The sequence below is a fragment of the Prionailurus viverrinus genome, chromosome E3 (assembly GCF_022837055.1).
Source record: "Prionailurus viverrinus isolate Anna chromosome E3, UM_Priviv_1.0, whole genome shotgun sequence".
NCBI lineage: Eukaryota > Metazoa > Chordata > Mammalia > Carnivora > Felidae > Prionailurus > Prionailurus viverrinus.
The window spans coordinates 9,366,643-9,390,237 of NC_062576.1; the positions used below are offsets into that span (position 1 = coordinate 9,366,643).

Genomic DNA, 23,595 nt, shown 5'->3' on the forward strand with positions numbered 1-23,595 from the left:
AGAACACCCCCAGTCTGGCGGAGTCACAGGGTGGCCTCCCCCTGACCCAGGACAGGCTCGTAAAATATTAATGACTTGTTAACGTTCTTCTGAATGCACCCATCTGCTAAGATGGTGTCCCCAGAACCCCCTTTTCCAGAAGTCTGCTCTGAAGCAAGCTGGGGGACGGAACCACTTTCAGAACATAAAGCACCTCCACCCCACTCCACCCCCATCAGAAACCCGAGCATGGCCTCTCCTGGGGCATCTCTCTCATGTACGAAGTCCCAGTTCCTTGGGTCACCTCCTGAATATTCTGGAATCCACCTCCTCCTCTCCAACTTCCTTTGTCTGCCCTGGTTCAGGCCTGGTTGCATTTGCCTGGAAGACCAGGCCAGTCCCCCTTGCTCTGGCCTCCTGTCTCCTAATCCCTGCTGCCAGCCCCCCGGGGCACCATTTGTGCCACCGAGGGGGAGACTGTTCACTGGTCTCCCTGACTCTCTCGCTCTCTCTTTCTCCCTCCCTCCCCTCCTACTTGACTCACTTCCATGGGCCCCTAAAGACTCCTCTCAGAAGTCACCCTTGGGAAGCCCCCTTGACCTCAGGTGGGGTCACCCCTCCCCCCCCCCCCCCACTCCCGCAGCCACGCTTCACCTACTGTGCTGTAGTGTCTGTTTTGGGCCCGTCTTCACAGTCAAGCCCCACATGGTCGGATGGGGCAAGCACAGCTCCTCACAGGGCTCCGGGGTGCCCTGCACACACAGGGGACATCGCTGGGGCTGTACCTGGGATCAGCACAGGTTCCGGCACTAAGAATAAGCCACAAGAGGGCCCTGGGACACACAGGAGCTCAGGGCAATTCTTGCTGCTGCCTGATCTTCCGGCCCTGAGCTGGTTCGTTCATGTTTTCACTCAGCCAACACCAGTGGAACCCTTTTCCTCCTCGCCATACCCGAGCTGGGTGTCTGGGCCCAGAGGGCCTCTCCATCTGGTGCTGGAGCCAAGCCTGGACAGGACAGCGCGAGACAGGCGCTGTTGGACACAGCTGGTGAGGGTGGGAGGCACTTGGAACGCTTAGAGGCCAAGAGGGACCTAGGTTCCACAGCAGCAGCATTTCAAAAGCGGCTGCCCAAAGCGGCTGGCTCCCATGGCCAGATGTCACCCAGGACACGGGAGCCTGAGCTCCTGACTGCATTTGAATCGGCTTCTGCCTGCACCTGGAGGTATTGCGGCCGAAGGGGCTGCAAGTAGGATGGAGGATAAACCACTAGGGGCCAGGGCTTCATGGGTTTTGAAAGCAAAACCTCCCTGAAGTGTCTGCCTGGGAGACAGTACTGCTAAATCCGCGGAAGCTGCATTAGCGGTGGCCTCTACGCCCTGAAATGCAAGGATGGGTTTCCCTGGGGCCCATTAGGAGATGGGGCACCTCGAAAATGCAGTTAGGGCTGTGCGTCAAAAGGACAGGCTCGGGGGCAGACCCCAGGGTGGAAGGGGTGAAGCGGGGCTGGGCCCTGGGCGCAGATGCCCCTTTCCCCACACCAGCGCGGGCACCGCTAGGGGGACGGAGACCGCGTTTATTCACCTCTGAGGAGGGCAGGTACACATGGGTCACGGCCGGGCGCCGTGCAGGGGCGGGGGGGCCTGCATGCTGGGAGCCGCGGTCCCACCGGATAAGATGGGAGATGCCCGGGGACAAGAGGGGCGTGGGGGGGGGGGGGCGGCAGTGGGCAGAGCGTGGAGGACAAGTCGCCCAGCTTCAGTTTCTCCATCTAGAAAATGGTGGCGGTTGTGTAGACTGGACGGCCCTCAAGCGAGTGCGTGACTGCTCATCCCTCTGGCTTGACCCAGATGAGGTCTGGAGCCCTGACCTCCAGAAAGTGGCGACGGCTCCTCAGCATCAGGTCACCGCTGGAACCTGCCAGTCAATTGCCTCAGGCGGGTCTGTGAATACGAGTGCGCGTGCGCGGGGCCGGACGGCTGCGGCGCACCGGCGCCACCGTGTGGCCAAAGCTGGACCCACCGGCCCTGCGAGAAGTCGGACGCTAGGGGGAAGTCTAAAGTGTGTACTGATAGTGGGGGGCTCCGGGGCCTCAGAGAGCCCATTGGGGTGAGCATCTAAGGAGCTTGAACCCGAGGGTATGTGACAATCTGACAGCCCTAACAGTAACAGGTCACATCTGGACACGTGGTCATCTCAGGTCCAGAGTGGTGAGTGAGCTCCCCAAGTTCAGGACTGGTTCCTCCTGAGGCTCCATGTCTAACACTGGCAGTGGCATACAGCAGGTGCTTAACAAATGGTGGAGCGAGAATGAGTAAGCCATCTGTGTGCAATAGGGTTGGAAGTGGTAGAATCAGTGGTCAGATGGCCACAATGTGCCTCTACACTCTGAACTTCTGGCCACCCTCAGAAAGTACCCCTGCCCGGGGAACAATGGAGGTGCCTCTGAAGGCTTCACTGCAGCCCCAGCCACTGGAAGGTGGGACAGAGAGACAGAGGGAGGCTCGGACTTCATGCACCCGGTGATGGGCCTGGCCCAGTCCCCTGCACAGGGCAGAGCAAAGCCCCCCACTGGGCCCCTCCTGGAGCCTGGGAGCTTCTGGTCAGTGTGGCCTCTCCACATTACCTCTCACAGAGGTAGGGTTGGAAGTGGGGGCTGCATGCTGGCCTGACCATGACCCTCCCCCCAGACTTGATGCAACTTCAGTTGCCTAGAGAGGGCAGAATGGAAAAGGCAAAGGCAGGGCTGCAGGTGGTGGGACATTGGGCGGGTAGGGAGGCGCAATGGGGGAGGGGCATGTGGGCGCAGGAGCTGGGAATGCGCACTGCATATGTGGCCCCCAACTTCCCAGGGCCCCGCCCCAGCCCCTTCCACCAGGCTAGGGGCTGAGGCTGGGGAGGGGGTCCAGGCCAGGCTCATAGCCCACGGGCAGGGTGGCGGCCTCAGTGGGTGGGATGTGGTGGGTCATGTAGCGCTTCCCCTTGAAGGAGCCAATCCGCAGCTGCTCCGGGACTTCCTCCGGCCACCACAGGCTGGAGCTGGATGGGGAGAGGAGACCAGACTGGGTCCCTGCTGTGGGGAGCCATCTGCCAAGTCAGGGCCTCCTCCCGCAGCCTCTCCCTTTCCTTCCTTCCAGAACCTGCTTCTGGCCCACCTCCTCCAGGTGGTTGCCCTGAATACCCTGGTTTCTGTTCACTGAAGCCTCCTTGGAGAGAAAACACGGCCGGGAGGAGTAAGGCCGGGGCCAAGGACACGCTGAAGGACAGGGCAGAGCGAGGTGGCCCCTTCTCTGAACCTGTCATCAGAGGAGCCTCTGGCCCACCTCCCTGCTGTCCAGGCGAGAGATACTCAGGGAGGAAATTTCCCGCACACCCCTGGAAGGGGAACCGCCAACTCAGCCGCAGTGTTCCTGGAGGGCTTTCAGGTGCTGGGACCAGTGAGAGGGAAGGGGCTCTGGGTGGAAGAAGGGCCCAGGGGGATGTCAGCACTCACAAGCGCACGGTGGACGCAGCCAGGAAGGCCAGGAGCAGGAGGCCGGCCAGAGAGGAGAGGATGGAGGCGATGACAATCATGTCACCGCTTCGCCGCCCTGGCCACGTGTCGATAGAGCCTGGGGCCTTCCCTGCACACAGCGTATGCTCAGAGGCTGCCCCTCCAGCCCAGGGCAGTCACTTCCCCCTCCAGACTCACGCTCAAGGCCTGACTGCCTCGAGTCCCAAGACAGCCCCCTGAGCCCACCCCATTTGTCCATCCCAGTGGGGCATCAGTGCCCTCCCAGCCCGGACCACCCTCCACCACTCCAGCCTTTTTTCTTAGTCTCACTTTCTAGGCTGTTCTTGCCAACACGCCCACCCCACTGCACTGCCCACAGTGGGCAGAGCTGCGGCCAACCTCAGGACCAACCGGGTGGCCGCCTCGTTTCCTGGAGCGTGGCATTCAAGGCCTTCAGATGACAAGACCCTCCACCCCCGCCAACACCCAGCCTCTACAGCCGGTCTCCCAGGTGTCCCTCACCCCGGGGCACTGGCCTTCCCACATGCAGTTTCCTCCGCCTGGTCCATCACCAGCCCTTTAGGGCCCCGCTGAGGGAAGTCTCCCAGAACCTGCGGCCCTGACTCTGACCCCAGCCTCTTGGTGCCCTGGCCCTTCTCCACCTGGCAGTGCTTGGCCCAGGGCTAGCTCCCCATTGGAGGGGAAGACTGTTTCTGCCCACAACTGGGCTGGGACCTGGGCACCCGAGGTTGTGTTGATGTGGATGGACACAGCTGGTGTCTCTGCCAGTGAGGCTGACCCAGTGCCTCCTCGCCCCCAGCATGAGGTTCTTTTTGGGGGATGGGCTGGACTTGGAGACTTCCTCCAGGCCCCCAGTCTCATGGCAGCAGGGGGAGGGGCCGGCTGAGCAGGACCACTGGGCAGAGGGTGACTTGTCCACAGGGGCAGACTGGAGCCAGAGCACGCCCCGCCCCCCTACGCTACCTTGGTGGAGAGTAATGGGATCGGACCACCTGGTCTCGGCCTGGGGTGAGCCGCTGGCGTCCATCAGGAGGAACTTCACCCTGGGGAGAGGAGAAGGAGTGGGGCTCAGAGCCTGAACTGCCCTGGGCTCGGTGACCAAAGCAGCCAAGCCCCAGGCAGTTCTGGGCCGGGCTCTTGTAGGGCCTGTCAGGGCCAGCCATGGCCTGGTCCTGCTCTGAGAACCCCCCCAAGACCTCTCTGGCCACAGTGACCTCTGCCAGCAGCCCCAGTCCACCTGAGCCGTTGCTCTCCAGACTCCCCATCAGGTTTAGGGGGCCCCCATCACTGTCCCATACAGAGTGTCTCAGGGAGTCAGATGGGGCTGGGGGCCCCGGGCCTTGTAGAGAACAGCTGGCCAAGTGACATCTAGAAAACCATAGAAGTCTCCCCAGTAGGGTCAGGCACCCTAAGCAAAAGCCCAGGGAGGAGAGGGGTGTTCAAGAGCCTGGGATCACAAGGAGAGGCAGGGTGAGACCCGAGGGCACCAGAGGCCATGCAGAGGAGCTCAGGTTGTATCTTTGTGCCAGGTGGGGGGCTTGGCAGATGTCTGAGCATGGAGGGACCCAGGCAGGCTGGCGTGGAGGGCAGCCAGCTCTGGTGGCTGCTAGGAATGGGGGCAGGAGGTTAAGATGAGGCTGAGCCAGGAAGTGGGCATGGGGGGAGGTAGGAAGGTGGTTCTGTCAGGGCCGGGCCGGGGAGAGGGCAGAGGGAGGCGGTTAACGGAGGTGCCGGTCCAGCCCACACCAAGCCCCACCTTCCCTGCGCCCCATGCTGGTTCTCTCAGCTGGACTTGGTCTCCCTGAGGACACCTGGTCCTGTCCTGTGGCCCAGGCGGCCCTCATCTGGACCCCTGCTCTCTCACTCTGGCTCCCCCCGTGACCCTGACAAGCGCTTGGTGCCCTGTGCCTCGGTTTCTTCACCTGTAAAAGTGAGCAGTAGGCTTATTTCCTGTTCTCCTGTCTTGTACCCACTGATTGGGTCTGGACTCAGCCCTGGGCTCAGATTCCTACCAGATCTACCCCGGGGCTAGTGGCTGCAGCCCGGCAGCTCCCCACCCCTGACCCTGGGCCTGAGACCCCACCCTGCCCCCACAAGCCCTGTGGTGCCCACTTCCTCGTGGGCAGGTCTCCTGGAAAGGCCACATTCTGCCTGCCCCCCAGCTTGGATAAGCGTTGCTTCCTGACACCCCCCCCCCCACCAAGGCTTGTGAAGGGGAGGAGCCTGCCGCCAGGATGGGGCCCTGGGGAGAGGCTAGGGAGGGCAGCCCTGTTCCCCCAGACCCCTTCTCCCCCAGTACAGGCCCTGTCCCAGGGTCCAGGCAGAATGACTCACCTGTAAGGTCCAGGGCTGGGGAGGGGGGTGTTGCAGAAGGGTGGCTCACGGAGGTCAGCAAGGCAGCCAGGGTCATTGCCCACCCGAAGCAGGGGGATGCCCCTGCCGCCCCCCACGGGGTCCTCACAGGGCAGCTGGTCCAGGGACAGGGGCAGCGTCATATAGTGGCCATCGGTCAGCAGCCGTGGGAAGGCTGGGATCTCAGCCAGCGTCTGTGGGTTCCGGAAGTCCCTGGAGGCTGCAGGAGAAAGGGACAGACGGATGGGGCTAGAGGGCATAGCCCCAGGCTGGGTCCGAGGCCTCCCACCCTGGCTGTCCATGCCTTCGGGCCCAGAGGCTCCCTCCAGACACAAATCAGGTCACTTTGTTACCCTCCCGGAGCCCCCCAGGATAAAGCCCCACGCCCAGTCCGCCTCCCTGCAGCTCTCCTCAGCCCTAGACCCGCACCATGACGCACCGTTGCTGAAGGCCACCACCAGCCAGATGGTGTTGGCAACAGCGGCATGCCCATCCAGGACACAGCGTGGCTGCTCCAGGGAGAACGTGGTGGCTGTGACCTTCCCTTCCAGGTCCCAGGCTGTTATCTGCGGCGTGTAGGGGATCAGCTCTGTAGTCACAGAGATAAGCATGAGGGTCCTGGGGCCTGCCTTCCCTGGGGCTGCCTTTCCCAGTTGGAGGGGTGGGCTCCCAGGGTCTGTGAATTCATCCCAGGACCCCCACTCACCCAGGCTCATACAGGGCGGGGGCCAGACCAGCGCCCCCATGAGGAGGAGAGACAGCAATGGGCCAAGCTGCCTCTGGGAGAGCCCCATGATGGCTGCCCAAGCCGGGGCTTCTTCCGCATCCACAGCCCAGGGCGATCTGGCCACCTCCTGCTGCACCCCCTCCCCCAACACCTTGACCCTGGAGGAGCTGGTTAGTCAGGCTTCCAGGCCTGCCGAGGGCTGGAAAGACCTGAAAATGTAAATGCACCCCACCCCTCGCACTGGCCCAGCCTACCATGAGGAGGGAGCTAGGCAGGGCTGCAGGGTGGGGCAGGCCAGTGCCAGGCCCCACTGCCGGGAGGGAGGCGGATGCCACCGGCCCCCCAGATGCCAGCCAGGAGGCCAGAGACTCCCATGTCTGAACAGGGGTCCCACCCAGCCTCCCAGCCCTGGAGAGGACCTAGTCTCTGGAAACATGGGCTCAGGGCCACATGCCTGAGATTCCCACACCCCGGGTGCCAGGAGCCTCCCTCTGGCCTTCCATCCCCACCCAGGGAGTGGGGAACAGAGCAGAGGTCCCGACCTGTCCAGCTCCAGCCCCACCACAGCCCCCCTGGTCCTGCTGCCATCTCTGCGCCCTGCCCTCCCTCCACAAGGCCACATTCTTGTCTGAAGGAAGAATCTGGAGTCAGACGAAGGACCTCTGGCAGCTGACAAGCCTCCACTTACTTTACTCCGTTTGGCTCTATTTTTTTTTAATTAAGACATAATTCAAAAGAAGATAGAATTCACACAGTATAAAATTCATCCTTTTAAAGCATACAGCTCAGTGGGTTTTCACAAGGTTTGTGCAAGCATCACCCAGGTCAGCACATTTGCAACACCCCAAGAGGACAGTCTGTACCCACTGAAAGTCACTCCCCATTCCCGGCTCCCCTGGCAACCTCGCACCCGCTCTCTGCCTCTACAGACTTGCCTGTGCCGGACATTTCACAGCAACGGAATCACACAAGTGGCATCTTGCATCTGGTTTCTGTCACCTAACATCCTGTTGTCCAGGTTCGTCCACGCAATAGCACAAGGCGGGAGTTGGTTCTTCCTCAGGGCTGCGGAACTTTCACCCCACCGGATGGAAACCAGGCATTTTATTCACCGGCTCCTCCGCTGACACCCATTCCCGCTGTTTGGCTTCCGTAAGTAAGGCTGTCATGCGCGCTCATGCCCAAGTTTTGTGTGGACCTGTTTTCCGTTCTCGGATACACACCTGGGGTGGAATTGCTGAGTCATAGGGTAACTGCTTTTTTTTTTTTTTTTAATATTTTATTTGTAAGTAATCTCTATACCTGATGTGGGGCTCGAACTCGCGACCCCGAGATCTAGAGTTGCATGCTTTGCCAACTGAGCGAGCCAAGTGCCACAAGACACTCAAACTTTTAGATGGAAGAAAATGCTCTAATATATAATACACTCAGCTTTAAACCAACACATCATGAAATAGAACTTAATTTTTTTTTCTTACGGAGAAAAGGACCTCAAGGAGGCAAAAGTATCTCTGGCCCACTCAGGATGTGCCACCCTCCCCACCGGGGCCCTGCAGCCCCAGGCCCCAATCACCGCCCCCAGGCAGACAGCAAGCTGGGGTATTTGATGTTCCTAAGAGGGCTGGGAAGAATTAGGACTTCAAGGATGACGTCAAACCAATCCTGGCCCAATTCCAGCCCCAGCTCTACGCCCTACTATGAGCCTGCGACCTGGGGCGGGTCACTGCATCCATGACCGTTTCCTCATCCGTAACAGGGAAGACAGCAGCACCAGCCACATGTGAGTGGCGCTTTACTGCGGGAGTGAACGGGACGGTGGGCCTGGCGGAGCTGCTGGACCGCACACGGCGAGAACTGGAGTCGGGGACGGGGAAGCAGCAAGGTCAGTGCTCGGGCTCTTGGGCCCTCTCTGCGGCCTCAGTTTCGTCACTGGGGAAAATGCGAGTCAGACGGGCAGCGTGTGAGCTCCCTCCTGCCCTGATGCAGCAGGGCACGTATGTGTGTGCTGCCTTCTCACATCAGAACACACACACACACACACACACACACACACACACACACACACACAACCTCTCCACCAAAAACACACCAGGGCCTGCTGACTTTGGCTACAGGGCATTTATTGCAAACAGAACATCTGAGGTATGAGAAGCTGACCCAGAACCCACGCCTGCCCTGGCTACGATGGGGGACGGGGCAGTCTCGCCTCACCCCACGCCAGGCCCCCGGCACTACGGCCCCGAAGCAGCCCGCCAGCGGCAGAGGGCCCCACGCACTGAGGTAGCTGCATCTTAAGCCCCCACAAGTACAACTCCCCAGGCCTGCCTGATTCGCCTGTAGATCTGGGCCTGGAGGGGAGGATGGGGGCAGAAGGCGGGCCCCCACAAACCTCACAGCCTCTGAGGAAAGGCACCTTCCCGCCTGCCCATCCCGGGGCAGCCCAGCCGGCAGCAGGGGGAGAGGGCAGCTGGCTGCCAGAGGCAGGCGCGGCAGGGCGGGGATGGGGCCGACCAGGCCCGGGGCTCACTGCTGCTCCAGGCAGTCCTCGGTCACCCCCTGGGCGGCCAGCTCGGCCAGCACATTCTGCAGGTAGTTGGGGTCGGGGTAGCCATGGCCTGTCACATTGCGGTCCATCTCTGTCTTGTGGTGGATCTCGTTCCACACCACTGTGTCGGTCTCTCCCGTGGTGCTGGATGTCCCTACCGTGAAGATCAGTCGCCTCTTCCAGGCCACTTTCAGCAGCTCCAGGACCTGCCCTCGAGGAAAGGGGGGAGGGGAAAGGAGGGAGGGCCTGGTGAACAAGTGAAAACCTGGGCACGGGTTTTTCACTCTGGAGCGGTGGGTGGCCAGGTGACAGGGTGAGAGCATCTGCGGCTCCCCCTCCTTCCCTGGTCTGATCTCCCCAGCAGTGAGGGCCGGTACGGCAGGAGCAGCCACCCACCAAATGCCAGCTGCGGGGTGGGGCACACTGAGGGGCGAGGCTCTCTGTCCCTTTGGCCTTTACTGTGAGCCACTGGCAGGCTGAGGTTGGGCCGCTCTCCCAAGTGATCACATCCGCAGTTCCGGGCCGGGGCCCCATCTGTCGGGATCCTCAGCCTCCAGCCCCAGTCTTGACCACCGCCCCCACCCCCCGGAACTCCATATGCTGACCTGACCGCCCAGGAGGACCCCCCACCTCAGAGGGCGCCGCCATCCACTGCTCTGCTGCCGCTCAAGCCACACCCGGGGCCAGGCTAACTCTGCCCTACTTCCAAGTCAGCCTCTCCCCAGGCCAGGCTCACAGCAGCCAGAGGGCGCCCGATGCCTCACTGCCACACACACACACACACACACACACACACACACACACACACTCACTCACTCTCACTCTCTCTCTCTCTCTCTCTCTCTCTCTCTCTCTCTCTCTCTCGGGGATCTGATCCTCCCCAGACGCCTCACACCCTCCAGCCCAGCCCACCTCTGCGACTCTCAAAGTTGCCACTCAAGCTGCTCGTCTGACCAGAATGCTCTCCTGGGTTGTAATGCAGAGGTGGCTTGCAGGCCATCACGGTCACCCAGTCCTGTTCCCTTGTCCCCACTCTGCCCAATGCGTCACACTAGCCTGACTCAAGAGCAGGTGACCCGGCCAGAGAGGTTGCTAGAAGTGGCCTCCCCTCCCTGCTGGTCGTCTCTCCCTGCTGGTCGTTTCTCCTGGTCGAGGATGCCTCACGGATAGCAGGCAGCCCCGGGAAGGAGTGGCCAGCACCCCAGCCAGCCCCAGAAGAAGGTGAACAGGGCAGAGCAGGTATGGCCACCAAGCTGGGCCCTCCCCATCCCACCTGCTCGAACAGCCCATGAGCAGCCAGGCCAAGGCCTGCCAGCAGAGGGCGGGGGGTGCCCCCAGGGTGGTGGGGCCTTACCTTGCGGCCCTGGGCATTGTCCGGAAGGTAGCACTGACGGGGAAAGCCCCTGGCAGTGAATGGCTTTCCGGGATTGGGGTGCTCTGGGCCCTGCAGGAGGAACACAGACACAAGGAGGCGAGGTACCCTGAGAGGGGCCCAGCAGCTGCAGAGGCCCTCGCAGCCCGGCCCGCCCTTCACCTCCCTAGCCGGAGCTTTGTCTGCACTCAAGTGACCAAACAGATCGCTGTCTCAAATCTTGCCCCTCAGAGACCCAACATGACGTGGCCTGCCTCCAGCGGCCACCTTCCCTGACCCCACGCCATTTGGCTTGGCATCACACACTCCTGCAAATGTCCTGATGAGACTGGAATTCATCAAAGGCTGGGGCTCCCATTCCGCTGGGCACTGGGCTCTTTGGCCTAGAAGGCCAGGCCTCCCTTCCTGACGCCCTCGCTCCTTGCTTGAGATGGTGCCACGGCGGGGCCGGGGACAGTGGCAGCAAACTGGACGGAAGGGTGGGCGGCTGGAACAGTGGGGGATCCTTGCCCGTGCCCTCTGCCACTCAGAGACACGCCACATCTACGCCACGTATACTCCACACTCCCCTCCTGCTCTGTGGTTCTGGGGCTGTCTGGAATGTTTTTAAAATTCACTACAACCCACTGAGAAGAAATGGGAGGGAAACCAGGGAAAAGCATACGCTTAAACGAAAGAGGGACTCTCCATCTGTCACAGACAGGCCACCTGGGTCCTGGCCTCCACAGCCCTGTATCTTCCCCACCCGCCACCAGCTCTGAGGTCAGTCCTGGCCCAAGCAGGAGGCCTAAGGGTCCAGGGCTCCTGTCTGGGTCTCTACTGCGACCTTCTGCTCGGGCTCCTGTCTTGCTCTTGACATCAGACACAGCCCTGCCACAGGCCTGGATCTGGCCACCGAGCTGGTCTCTCAAGGACAGTCCTCAGTGTTGGCACCTCCCTGCCCTCTGGGTTCTTCCACTATCCAGACCTTCAACACAAGTGTTCTTCCTGCTTATACACTTGGCCTCCCGCCCAGCACAAGTCCAGCCAGGATGTCTCCGCCTCCAGGACGCCCTCCCTGCGTCAGGAAAGGGCTGGAGGCCATCTGTTTGCTTCCACAGCCCTAAGAGCTTGTTCCACCTCCAGACACCAGTGCCCCTGGTTCCTGGGAGCCCGAACTTGGGAAGCCCGGGCATCCTGAGTGCCTGGGGTGGGGGGCGGGGGGGAAGGCAGACTACAGGGAGAGGGGCAGGGTAGGAAGAAGTGTGCCCCAGAGCGAGAGGGACCGAGTCCAGAACGGTCTGAGGAGGCTCCTCCTGTGCTGGGGCCCCTTACCTGGATGCCGTGAGGAATGTTGTAAACTATAAGTATTGTCCCACAGTCCTCATGGCCAGGGAGGGACACCTGGAACTTGAACACCTCCATCTTTCCCTGGGGCTGGGTCCCGGTTTTCTCTCCGTAGATGGTTTTGCAGGAAGGACACTGCAAACTCCCGTCCTGAGGCAGAGCAGAGCACCTAATCTCAGCCGGTGCCGAGAGAGCACCCAGGCACGCTGTCTGGCTGTCGAGGTGGGGAAGAGCCCACAGGGGCTCAGCTCGGCCCGCTGTCACACAGCAGGTCCCTCCTTGCACAGAAACCCGATCCTGAGAGCGTCCCTGTGAAGATGTCCTACACCAGAAACTCCTCAAGCCATTTCCATCCAAGGGGTGAGGTACCAGGAGGCGAGCATCAAGTAGGAAAATCAGGTTTATGAGCAAAAGTCTCCACGGTCTAACATGTTTAAAATCAAACAAAAAACCCTGTGACCTCTCAACTGACTGTGCTGGCACCCTGGCTGGTACAGGGGTGGCACAGCGATCTGCAGAGAGGCCAAGCCGGGCCCGAAGGTCTGCCACGTGACTCAGTTCTCTCTGTCCTCCCAACCTGTCCATTCCGGCTGAACTCCACTGAAGGGAAGCAGCCAAGTATCACCTGTCACCCTCGGCACCCCCGGCGGCCGACCCCTATCCTGCTGTGAGGCCAAGGCCTACAGACATCTTAAGGTCACCTCTGAGTGCCCTGGCGCTCACACGGCAGCAGCAGTCACCAGCTCAGACGCGACAGGACTGGGACAGGACTATGGGCAGGTTGCCCCGACCCCCACCCGGGGTCAGACGTGTGGGCACCTTGTTCCCATTGCAGTACATGGCCAGCAGGCAGAGCAGGTGGAAGGCATGGCTGCACTTGACGAGGCGGCCCACGGCTACTGGCCCAATGGTCTTGCTGTCGGTCACATCACTGTACCCGGACACCACGGACAGTTTCTCCATACAGATGATGCAGTCCTACAAGGAGACCAACACAGGGCACGCTCACCAATGGCCCACTGTGCCAAAAGGGGAGAAGGGAAAGAAAAAGCCTTTGTCTGCTGAAAAGCCAGGATTACGGACAATTCTACAGCTGGGAACACAGCTGGGAACACAGAGGAGTCCCCAGATTCTGCGCCCTCAGAGGGCTCACCGTAGTACAGAAGACAACAGGCAGCAGTGAGCATGGGGGACATGGGGGCCTTGGCAGCAACAGGGCACGGGCAGGGAAAGGGGACAGAACAGGGCAGGCTCCTTAGAGGTGCCCCCCAAGTTGGGTGTCACAGGGGAAAGGACCTTGTCGGGTAGACAAGCACAGGAACGGGCATTCCAGAGAAAGGGAAGAGGATGTTCTGAAGCAGGAACCAGCATAGAGTTTGGGGAGGGCGGTGGTAATTGCAGGGGGCAAGGGGTGAGTAGGGCGTTAAGAGACCAGTGGGACAAGACCAGGTCCCGGAAGGTTCTGATGGCTAAGCTCAGAGCTGGGCTTCATCTCACACGTCAGAGGACCCTGCTGAGGTGCTCTACAGTGGGGGCACCACCAGGACCACAGCTGCGTGCAGGCTGTACAGGTGGCAGCTTGGAGGGCAGGAGGCTGGCACAGAGCGGCCCAGTGATGCCGGGTGAGCACAAGGGCAAAGACAAGGACACAGACGTATGCTGTCAAGTGGGAGACACGAAGACGGCCTCCAGGTCACTGTCTAAAGCTTTACCAGCCAGAGCTGCAGGGGAGAGGCAGGGCAGAGCCCTCGGTTCCGCACGGGCATGACCGCCCTTTAACCCACTGTCCAGAGTCCCCAGGATGTCCCATTCAAATCACAGACAAGTGGCGCTGCGGCCCCTGAAACAAGGCTCAGCACAGAGGCTCCGGTCCTGCCCAAGCAGCTATGAGGGTCTGGCAGGCCCTGTAATTACAGGAAGCCTGGCTGGCTTTCCCAGTAGCCAGAGGGGCAGGACTGCTATGGGGACAAAGCCACTCAGCCCGTGGGGAGTGCGGCAGGCTCTCCCATCCTTGGCCTCCAGGACTCCCAGGCACCAGGACGGCACAGGGACAGGAGCACCCAGAGGCCTGTGTAGGAGCTCTGCTCACTGGCGGCAAAGCTAGGATCAGAATCCAGGCCTCTGAAGTGCAGGCTGCCTCCTCTTGGTAGGGCCAGCCTCCTATGGGAGGCTGGGAGATTAAACCCAAGCACCTGGAGCACGTCCAGCACCCAGAGGCACTGTGGGAAGTACCCCCCGCGGCACAGGAAGGGCTGGTATCCTTCTCTGGCGCTACTCCTGGTCTCCAAACGAAACCAAAGGCAACATGGCTCCCGCGACACATACCTCATCTGGGGCTATCTTCAGCTCTTCGGTATAGTTTTTTATCACCTGTTCTGGCTCTGGCTTTGGAGTCCCTCCTAGAAGAGAGAAGGACAGAAGCAGTGTCCCAAGGAGTACGAACTGGGGACGCTGGATCCAGAGAGGAAGAGGACAAGCCGCCAGGAGGGACATTCAGAGAGGCCAGGGCAGGAGGGTGAGCGTGCAAGAAGAGACGGGTGGGGGGGTGGGGGCCGACTCGGCCCCTCAGAGCCCTGCCGGGCAGAGCCCCCTCTGGCCCCACCAGGACGAGGACCAGAGACGGCTGCCGGTCACAGCCCCCAGGAGCTGCGTGCTGGGCCTCCACCACGTCCCTGTGCATGTTCAGTCAGGAAGCTAGACGGACCCAGGCTCCTCAGGAGGACACACAGAAAAGCCAAACAGCAGCTTCTAAAACAAACTACTGTGGGGAGTGTCCCGGCAGCGCCGTTTCACTCAACTGTCATTACTCTGGTGCGAAAGCCAAGGCAGGAGAAGTTTCAGGAGCCGAACGTGCAGCGGGTGCCCACCCCTGCGGCACACAGATGCCCACTGACTGCGGATGACGGCCACGCTGACAGGGTCACGACAGACCCCGGTTTTCTCTCGCCTGTCCCTGGACTGTGGGGTCTCAGTGACACCCCAACTCTGGGAAGGAGCCGAGGAGCAGCAGGAGGGGCACCCTGGCCACCCCACTCCTCTGTGCACATGTGCATGACGCTGCACCTGCACAAGCACCGGCCCCCACACCCCCAAAACAAGAAACTCCCGCAGCGGGCGAGAGAACCGGCCAGGCCCGGGGCGGGGTGCGGGTGGGGGGTGGGGGGACTCTCCAGCCAGAGGCAGCGGCAGAATCACAAAGAATGGCAGCAAAGCCGTGCAGGGGCAGAAAGGAGGGACCAGGGAGACCAATGTGGCCTGGGAAAGCAACCCCGGCAGGGCTCCACATCCTGCCTCCAGGTTACCAGGCAGCTCCTGGTCCTAGCCTCTGAGTCCCGAGGGACCCGGTTTGAACTCAAACTCATAGCCACCAGCCTATGGCCGCAAGGACATACGAGCCTGACGGCTCCACAGCCAAGCGCCCTCAAAACCAGAGAAGGCTAGGGGTCAGCTATGAAGGGAGCAGAGGCTGGGAGCAGGCGACGTCAGGCTTGATTCTGGCTCTTGTGCTGGGACCAAATCACGTCACCTGAATCTCAGTTCCCTCACCTAAAAACAGAGACCTAACCCTGACCGTCACTGTGATTGCTGTGAAGGCATGAACCACTACTACCTAAAAGGCAGCGACTGGCAAAGGAATATCACCCTCTCTTCCACACACACACACACACACACTCCCCACCCCCTTCACACATACAAACATACCACCCCCCCCCACAAACATATCCCACACCCCCTCATACCCCATCCCTCTCCCCCTGCTCCACACACACACACCCCATCCCCCACAAACATATCCCATACCCCCTCACACACACACACACACACACACACACACACACACACACACTCCCCACACACCCATACACACAAACGCATCTCCCACCCCCCTCATACAAATATACCCTCATCCCCTCACACATACAATATACACCCACACCCCCTCACACATGTACCCCACATACATCCACACACACACATGCACCCCACACTCTGTCACACACACACACACACACACCCCTCTCCCCCACCCAGTACACATACAGACACATACACAGATTTCTAAGCCACTGACTGGTCACTGGGAAGAAAGTCAGGCCAAAGCACAATGACCACGGGCACCAGTGGCCGTCCTCGTAGCTGCGACTCTACTTGGACTTAGGGAAGAGGCGTTTTAGAAAAGGCTGGTGGCTACAAGTCAGTCTCTAGAAGGATCCCAGGACCCCATCTGCCAGGACCAGCCTTGGGCCCATCTGGCTCAGCTCCGCATCCCATTTGCCCACCCATTTGCCTTTGCCCGGGCAGCCTTTTAGAACCGAAGGTAGCTTTCCATGAGCCGTGTTTCTCAAAGAGGGCCAGCCAGGTGACCACCAACCCCAAGAAAGGGACACCTGAGCCCAGGAAGGCCAGAGGGTGTGCCAAGAACGTGTGTCCTTCCCGGGGAAGCCCAAGTATCTCAGGAAACTCCTGGCCTGCCCTGCCCTCAGACCTGCCTCTACCTCCAAGGCAGAGGAAAAGGGGAGTGGGTCAGGACACCTGAGGCCTGCCTGACTTCGGGGACCCGGGTGAGGCGGGGGACTGGGTATGAAGCCCTGCCGCTCCCTGGGCCTCCGTGCCACCTGCGGGGTCGGGGTTAGACAGATGGTGGGCCAGGGTCAGAGCAGCCCCCATCACTCTGTGCCAGGCACCTCACATGTCGATTTCCTATTCCTCCCACGACCAATGTGCTAAGTGGGAGGTACCGGCTCATGAATGGAGACACGGGCGTGAGATCCTAAAGCAGTGAGCACAGAAGCCATGACTGGAACCCAAGACTGGCTGAGCCAGAGCCATGCTCCCTGCTCACCCCACCGTCCTGAAGGTCATTGGGCTTTCAGCAGTCTGTGCGTCTCCAGCCCAAAGCTGGAGGCAAAGCCGCTATCAGCTTTAGAAATGGCAGCTTTAGAACCTACTACCCACAGGCTCCTTCATGTAAGTCTGCTTAAAACTCACTGCACCTTCCACGGTTCTGAAACCCCTTCCTCCCCAGCCGTGTGATGGGCAGCACGGTGCTCAGTGGGAGACCCCTCGGAAGTAGGCCAGATAGGGCTGGGGGCCTTTCCTGAGACACATGCTGGCCCCGGTGGGAGGGACAGAGTCACCCCCATCCTGAGCCGGCCTCAGCCCATATAGAGTCACAGAGTCCTCAAGAACAGGCCCCTCATGCTCCAACTGTGCCAGGAAGATAGGAGCTGAACTCTGGGTCTTGAGTGTTAAGTAGATTCTGGGGGCCACTTCTGTGCTGACAGCAGGGAGAAGGGCCACTGAGCCCCTCCCCTGGGGGGTAAAGGAAGCAGAGAAGGGCCGTAGGAGTCAAAGAAGAGCAGTCGATGCAGGAGAGTCAGAGGCAGCAAGACTCGGAGGCTTAGCAGAGGCCAGAGAGCATTTGTGAGCAGGAACTACCTTTCATGGACATTTTCCTCAATCTCTTAACTGAGCTGTGACTTTTAGAGGCCAGACAGGAGGCGGGAGGGCTGGCGGGCTGGGGTGCGCGGCTAAGACACACAGGGAGTCCAATGGCTGACATCAGAATACTCGTCATGCCTACACGGGGTGCGAGATCAGACATGCAGAGAGGGGAGAAACGTTAGAAGGAGTCATTCGGCATGTGACGTCCACAAACCCTGGCTGAGTCCAGGTGGCACTGTCAACGGCCAGCAGGACCCACCGATCTCCCTGAGGACTCAGCCGCTCGAGGCTGCCAGGGCCTACTCGGGCGCACTGGGCTAAGCTCCAGGCCAGGAACCAGTGAAACGCCCGGCTCATTGGAGCCCCGGCCCCAAGTTCCACAGCTAACTGTACAAGCAACCACCCAGCCCGCGCTCACAGCATGCGGGGAAGGCGGTGGGGCAAGGCCGCTTGCTTCAGGAGGGCAGAGGGCAGGAAGCCATCCCAGGAAGCCTCCTAAGCAGTTCCGGATGGGGTCTCCCTGTGCTAGGAGCAAGGAGAGCAGGCGGTGACATGGAAGGATGCGGCCAAGCTATGGAGATGTGGACGGGGTCTCGAGCTCCCAGTCCACCCCCTGTGCTCCCCCGGCTGTGCCCTCTTGGCTCCTGGTCACCTTGCCTCCAGTGGGGTGCTGTCTGCCTCCTGTCCCCCACCTGGCCTGTCTAGGTGTTTTCAGAGCCATTGCTAGGGTGGGTGGGCAGGAATGCTGGCCCCGGGACCTGCTCTCCCACCGAGGCACCCCCAAGGCCCTTGCTCCTCTGGAGCAGCAAGGGTCCCGGGCCGTGGCCTCCTCCTCTCGTGCCCTCGGTCAGGGCTCAAACAGCCCCTCTGCCCCCGACGGAGCAGGGTGGGCATACCCACGGGGGAAAGGCCTCACTCCTTAGCCTGGTGCTCCACACACACCCTCGCCGGACTCTCCGCCCTCACCGCTCCCTGAGGACCTGACACATCGTGGAACACGCCTGTCCTCCTGCTGCAGTCTGTAGTCCTACTACACCCTCAGCCTACCTTGCTGTTCCACAGCACCCCTACCCAGTCCCCCCTGCGCTCTGTCTAGCTCAAAACCACCTCCTCCCCAGGAGAGCTCTGGGTTCTGCTCTGCCACCTTCACTGCGGGCAGCCTGGGATAGGAAGTAGAGATCCCGCAGCTGGTGCTACCCACTCCAGGGGCAACGCAGAAGGGTGAGGGGAAACCCGGCCCTAGGACCTGGCCGGGCCAGCCACTGTGGCCTCTACAGAACAAAGACTCAATGTGGCAAACATGCCCCGTCAGGGACAGAAGCAGAGGCCAGCTAGCAGCCTGGGCATGGGCAGCACAGCAGAGGCGGGCAGGGGGTGCCGTGGCAGCCACTTGCAAGAGACACAAAAGTGCACGTCAGAAGACCACGGCTGCACCCCAGGCGCTCGCTTGTCAGGTAATGCAATGCCACCAGTGTCTTAGGGTTGAGTGCTTCTGAGCTCAGATGGGAGTCTGAACCTAACCGTCCGGTGGACGGAATAATGACAAGCAGGCACGGGGACAGAATGATGGAGGGGACGGGAACGATGCCTTAGTAGAGCCCTGGGCCTCTGTGCTGACCATGACCTCCTCCCCCAACACCCACTGCCTCACTTCGATCAGACCTCTCCCCAAGTGTCTCCTAGGAGGCAGCCCTGCCCTGACCACCCCATCTACAAGAGCCACATCCCCTCCATCTCTGCCTCCTTTACCCAACTTAGTGTTACCTGAAAGGACTCGCATACCTGTTTTGGGGACTGCTGTCTTCCCTGCAATGAACACCCAGGGCAGGGCCCGGTCACAGGAGGTGTTCACAGCACCTGTCTGCTGGGGAACCAAGATATCCCCAAATGCTGCTGGGTGGCTGCTGTGAGGCCAGCATGAACAACACTTCTGCTCCGGTCAATGCAGGACCCCCTCCCCTGAATTCAAGTCACGGACACAGAAGTCTCAACTTAAAAGCCTGCGGAGAAGCAGCCCCTGCTCTATGGCCTGCCTTCTTGCAAGAACGTGCGAGAACCACCCCACACCCACACTTCGCGAAAGCAACATCCACTGGACAGGATGAGGTGGGGAGACACCCAGAGGGGGCCATCACATCTTCCCAACAGCAGAGCTCAGGGACAACCCCCAAACTCCTCACATCCCCAAATAACTGTAGCAGCTTGAACGGCCACAGCTTCTCCACTCTTCTGAGAGGATTCCCGCTTATCTGTCAGAGACCCCAAGAGAGCAGTCCCTGTCGCGGTCAGATGTACAATCACTTTCTTTCTGACACCAGGGGTCGGCCCTTCGTCTAGTGACCGGGGCTCAGGTCCAAGCCCGTCCTGACTCTGGCCTTGCCCGGCCAGCCCCACTCCTCCTGGCTGTCTGGGCTTGGGCAGGCTGTGAAAGCAGAAAACTCCAAGGAGAGGGCTGGGCCATGCTACAGCCAGGGAAGCTGTCACCTGAGGCACTGAGGCCTGACCTGGAGGTGGCTCCTTGGTGGACCTCCTGTCCCAGTGTAGATGACCACTTGCTTGTAAACCTACCCACAGAGTGCTCAGTGCAGGGAAGACAGCACTCTGTTCTCCAGACCCTACTTCCTGGAGGCTGGCTCAGGATCTCTCCTTCCCTGACACTTTAGACTAGGGTCCCACCAACAACTACAAGCCACAGGCTGTGTTCAGAGGAGGTGGCATCTGACCAGTGGCTTGAGTCTCCACTCCGTGCTCGCTGGGACCGAGTTCCTAAATCTTTGAGGTTTCCCCAGTGAGTAAAATGGAGGTTAAAAGACCTACCTACCTCCTGCATCGATCTGAGAGCCAAGGTTACAGGGGACATTGGAGACAATCTGGGATACAGACCAGAGAAGGTCCTCAGCCTCAAGAGCAGCAGAAAGGGAGCAAGTGCTACTCAATCCCCAGACCACTTTTGAGACGCGTTGAGAAAAGTTATTACAGGGGCGCCCGGGTGGCTCAGTTGGTTAAGCATCCGACTTTGGCTCAGGTTATGATCTCACAGTTCGTGAGTTCGAGGCCCGCATCCTGCTCTCTGCTGTCTGCATGGAGCCTGCTTCGGATCCTCTGTCCCCCTCTCTCTCTGCCCCTCCTCCACTCATTCTCTCTCTCTCTCTCTCAAAATAAATAAACTTAAAAATATTAGAAAAGTTATTATAACATCTGTATTCAAGCCTTAGTGATTACAGTGCTGAATGGAGCTGGGCCATATGCAGGCCAGGCCTATTCACCTACAACCGTTCTCCAATAAGACCACCACCACACACATGCACACACACACACACACACACACACACACACACACACACACACACAGGTCTGACTCACCTATGGCATCTGATGCCACAAGAGGACCTAAACTCAGGAGGAACTTTCCAGTCACCACATCTTTGCTCACTGTTCTCTTTGCCCCCACAGAAGGCTGATGGCTGAGCAGCTGAAGCAGGTTCCAGAGGGGCCCCCTCTCCTGTCTTCTACCACTTTTCTGATTGGTCCCTCCATTTCCTTCAAGGGCTCTTCCCAGAATCCCACTTACAGTCTCTGTGAGCTCATACGATCCCCCAACGGGGGCAGAGGCCACCCCATTCCACCCCAGAATGTTCTTCTGAGCTGCACACCCAAACTCCCACTGCCCCTAGGACAGATGCGCCGGGCCACAACCACAGCCAGCACCCCCCACCTCTCCCCGCGCTCCCACCAGACTCCGGATCGGCACAGTGTAATGGCTAAGAACCCAGGTGCTGAGGCCTAGAATGCCTGGGGCTGAGTCCCAGCTCTACCAAGGGCTGACTGGCTCATCTTGGGAAGTGTCTGGAATTCTCTGAGGCTATTTCCCCAAGTATGAAATAGGAACAAAAGTTCATACCTCACAGAGCTGTTACTGGGAAGAAGTGAAGGAAGACACATGCAAAGCCCCTACACGATCCTCAAGAACGATCACGACGTGTTATAGCACCACATCGCCAGCCTCACACCGGGCCTCCTTCTATTCCTTCTCTCTCACGGCGCACCCAGTCACCAAGTCAGACGCTCTTACCTCCACGACTGCCACGGCTCCCCTGAGCCATCATGTCGGGCTCCACACGGGTCTCCCTGCCCCGGGCCTGTCCCCTCGAACTCCCACTGTCTACTACGGTGACTCACCCTAACACACAGACTCGGGTTATCTTATTCCCCTGCTTCAACCTCACTACACTCCTCCCCTCTAGCTTTCCGTAACACATTGCATTTCCCGTTAGTTAAAAAGTAACTTTCAGTAGCTCCCTAAACTATAAAAGGAATCTAAAAAACAGCTCAAAGATGTATGGTTAACAAATGATCCAGTTGGACACAAAGCCACTTAATTCAAAACGTAACTGCAGCCAAAATAGCTGCAAGTTCCCCCAAAGGGCCCCTTTCGGGAAATGCCTAAAGCATCTCAGGACAGAGCAGTGACTCAAACCATAATTGAAGTGACGTGAAAATGTAAAAGGTGGAAAGGTCCACACCATGGTTCCCACTGATATCAAGCAGGACTCCCCTGGAGAGACAAAGGAGGGGCGGCCCAGGCCCACTCGCTGAGGGTGCGTACACTGTCACCCGTCACCCAAAAGAGGCACCGCCCCCTAGGGAGTGGCTGCGGCTTTCCGTGAGAAGAAACAAGGTAACAGCACCCCCACCCCACCATGTCCTCCCTCAACCACGCATTCTCCCACCACCTCCGCATCCTGCCCCCCGCCAGGTGGTCTGTTCTGGAACCCGGAACCCAGCAGGGTGCCTACCTGCGAGGGCTTGCTGGACCCGGCTGGGCTTCGGCATCTGCACAGGCACAGCGGCAGGGACGCTCCCAGGGCTGCTGGCAGGACCGCTGGGGTGGGAGGCACTAGGGGAGAGGAGAGAACAAAGCTTAACGTAGGAGCCGATTTAGCAGGAACAAGAGCCAGAGAAAGACCAAGATAGGAATTCGCTGGTGTTGCCGGGGCCACTTCGCAGCTTCACTCTGCATGGCTGCTTCTGTGTGAGTGAGGATTTCTGGGTTTTCTTTTAATTAAAAAGATCCTGATGTCTGGAAAGAGAATCAAAGAAATCTGAATTTCAGCACTCTTAGACCCAAACTAACCTACAGAATCTGACTGCTGAGGATGTGAAGCCCAGAGCCAGCCCCACCACCGCCACAAAAATCAAGTGGGAACGTAAAACTCCAAGCCAGGCATCGAGTGGGGGGAGCATCAGCTGGCAGGGCCAGAGCAGTGATGGGAGAGAACACTGCTGGGGGGGGGGGGGGGCGGTGAGCCTCCGCTTTTTACAAGCGATCAAGAAGGAAGCATAAACTGTCAAAAAAAAAAAAGTTTTCCTGGGCAATTCAGACTCTGAAGACAATCCTAAAAGAATTCTGAGCTCACTCACTTTGTCAGAATAAGAGCTCTATGGGACCTGAAGAGGGGAAATCTGGCAGCAACCGCTCTAACAAGTACTCAAGACCAGTATCACCAGTAATAGGGCCAATCAACACCAGGAACCCCAGAAATGGTGCTCTGAAAGGGACAGAACACCATTTTTGTGCTTCCTGCCAAAAGTGCATAACCTCAAGCATGAGAAACCAACAGACAGGCCCAAATTAAGGGACGTTCGACAAAGTAACTCTTTAAAAGTGTCAAGGTTATGGGAGATAAAGGAGGAACTCCTACTGAAGGGAGGAAAGGAAGAAGAAAGCAAAACTGGATGCGAAGTGGGGTCCCCCAGGATCCTGGGACAGAATGGAAACAGTGGTGAAAAACCGGTGAAAATCGAGAAAAGTCCTTGGTTAACAGGAACGCACCCACGGCCATTCCCGGGTTCTGAGGACTGCAGCATGGTTATGAAAGATGTTTATGAGAGGAGTCAAGGAAGGGAGATATGGTAACTCTCTGCACTATTTCTTAACTTTTCTATAAACCTAAAACCAGTTCAAAATAAAAGAATTTCTTTTTGGATTTTTTTTTTTTTTTTAATGGGGGTCTTGCTTCCCACAGTAACTATGTTTGAGTCATTCATCTGGTTCTAAGACATTCTATTTCTCAAGTGTTAATAAATCTACATGACTCTGGTTTGGGAAGAGCCCCACACTGGAGACCGGCTGGCGGAGATGGCCCGAAATGCCTGACAATCCACCCCCCCCACCGGCCCAATTCCCGCATCTTCCAGCCCATCCTGGGGCACCTCGGTATTTGTCTGAGTGAAGAAAGAGGTTGTTTTGTTTTCATTTCTTGACTGGTCTCCCCAAAGAGAATAACCCGTGTGGCCACACTACTCACATCGTGGCCCCTGCCTCGGCTACACTCAA

At 59.2% G+C, this 23,595-nt stretch overlaps 2 protein-coding genes across 6 annotated transcripts in view; both read right to left on the reverse strand.

The window, feature by feature from the left end:
* Window positions 1-655: 655 nt before the first annotated feature.
* Window positions 656-6,764, reverse strand: UPK3B (uroplakin 3B). Of its 2 annotated transcripts, XR_007147739.1 has the most exons (7): window positions 6,550-6,764; window positions 6,283-6,432; window positions 5,826-6,063; window positions 4,455-4,534; window positions 3,471-3,600; window positions 1,562-3,016; window positions 656-764 (listed from the first exon to the last, which is right to left on the reverse strand). XR_007147739.1 is itself a non-coding variant. In XM_047838251.1 (6 exons), the coding sequence occupies exons 1-6, from the start codon at window positions 6,635-6,637 to the stop codon at window positions 2,857-2,859; spliced, it is 846 nt and encodes a 281-aa protein (XP_047694207.1). In that variant the 5' UTR covers window positions 6,638-6,764; the 3' UTR covers window positions 1,534-2,856. The 2 variants fall into 2 exon arrangements, 1 of the variants encoding a protein (XP_047694207.1); XM_047838251.1 differs by lacking the exon at window positions 656-764 and having other exon boundaries at window positions 1,534-3,016.
* A 1,909-nt stretch (window positions 6,765-8,673) lies between these two features.
* DTX2 (deltex E3 ubiquitin ligase 2) overlaps window positions 8,674-23,595 on the reverse strand; it is a 35,267-nt gene continuing 20,345 nt past the window's right edge. For 3 of the 4 annotated variants that reach the window (XM_047838510.1, XM_047838511.1, XM_047838512.1), the window contains exons 5-11: window positions 22,055-22,155; window positions 17,253-17,393; window positions 14,139-14,212; window positions 12,633-12,791; window positions 11,802-11,963; window positions 10,470-10,559; window positions 8,674-9,321 (exon numbers count right to left, since the gene is read on the reverse strand). In XM_047838510.1, the coding sequence (XP_047694466.1) occupies window positions 9,094-9,321; window positions 10,470-10,559; window positions 11,802-11,963; window positions 12,633-12,791; window positions 14,139-14,212; window positions 17,253-17,393; window positions 22,055-22,155 (955 nt within the window). In that variant the 3' untranslated portion in view covers window positions 8,674-9,093. The remainder of the gene's footprint in view (window positions 9,322-10,469; window positions 10,560-11,801; window positions 11,964-12,632; window positions 12,792-14,138; window positions 14,213-17,252; window positions 17,394-22,054; window positions 22,156-23,595) is intronic. The other variant, XM_047838513.1, reaches the window with a different exon arrangement.

What these genes read in the sequence shown, in the direction of transcription:
- UPK3B (XM_047838251.1), bottom strand. Translation starts at nt 6,637, where the DNA reads ATGGGGCTCTCCCAGAGGCAGCTTGGCCCATTGCTGTCTCTCCTCCTC. An exon ending in CCCGCCCTGTATGAGCCTGG is followed by an intron (nt 6,433 to 6,549) that starts GTGAGTGGGGGT and finishes CTGTGACTACAG; the next exon opens with AGCTGATCCCCTACACGCCG. An exon ending in GGTGGTGGCCTTCAGCAACG is followed by an intron (nt 6,064 to 6,282) that starts GTGCGTCATGGT and finishes TTTCTCCTGCAG; the next exon opens with CCTCCAGGGACTTCCGGAAC.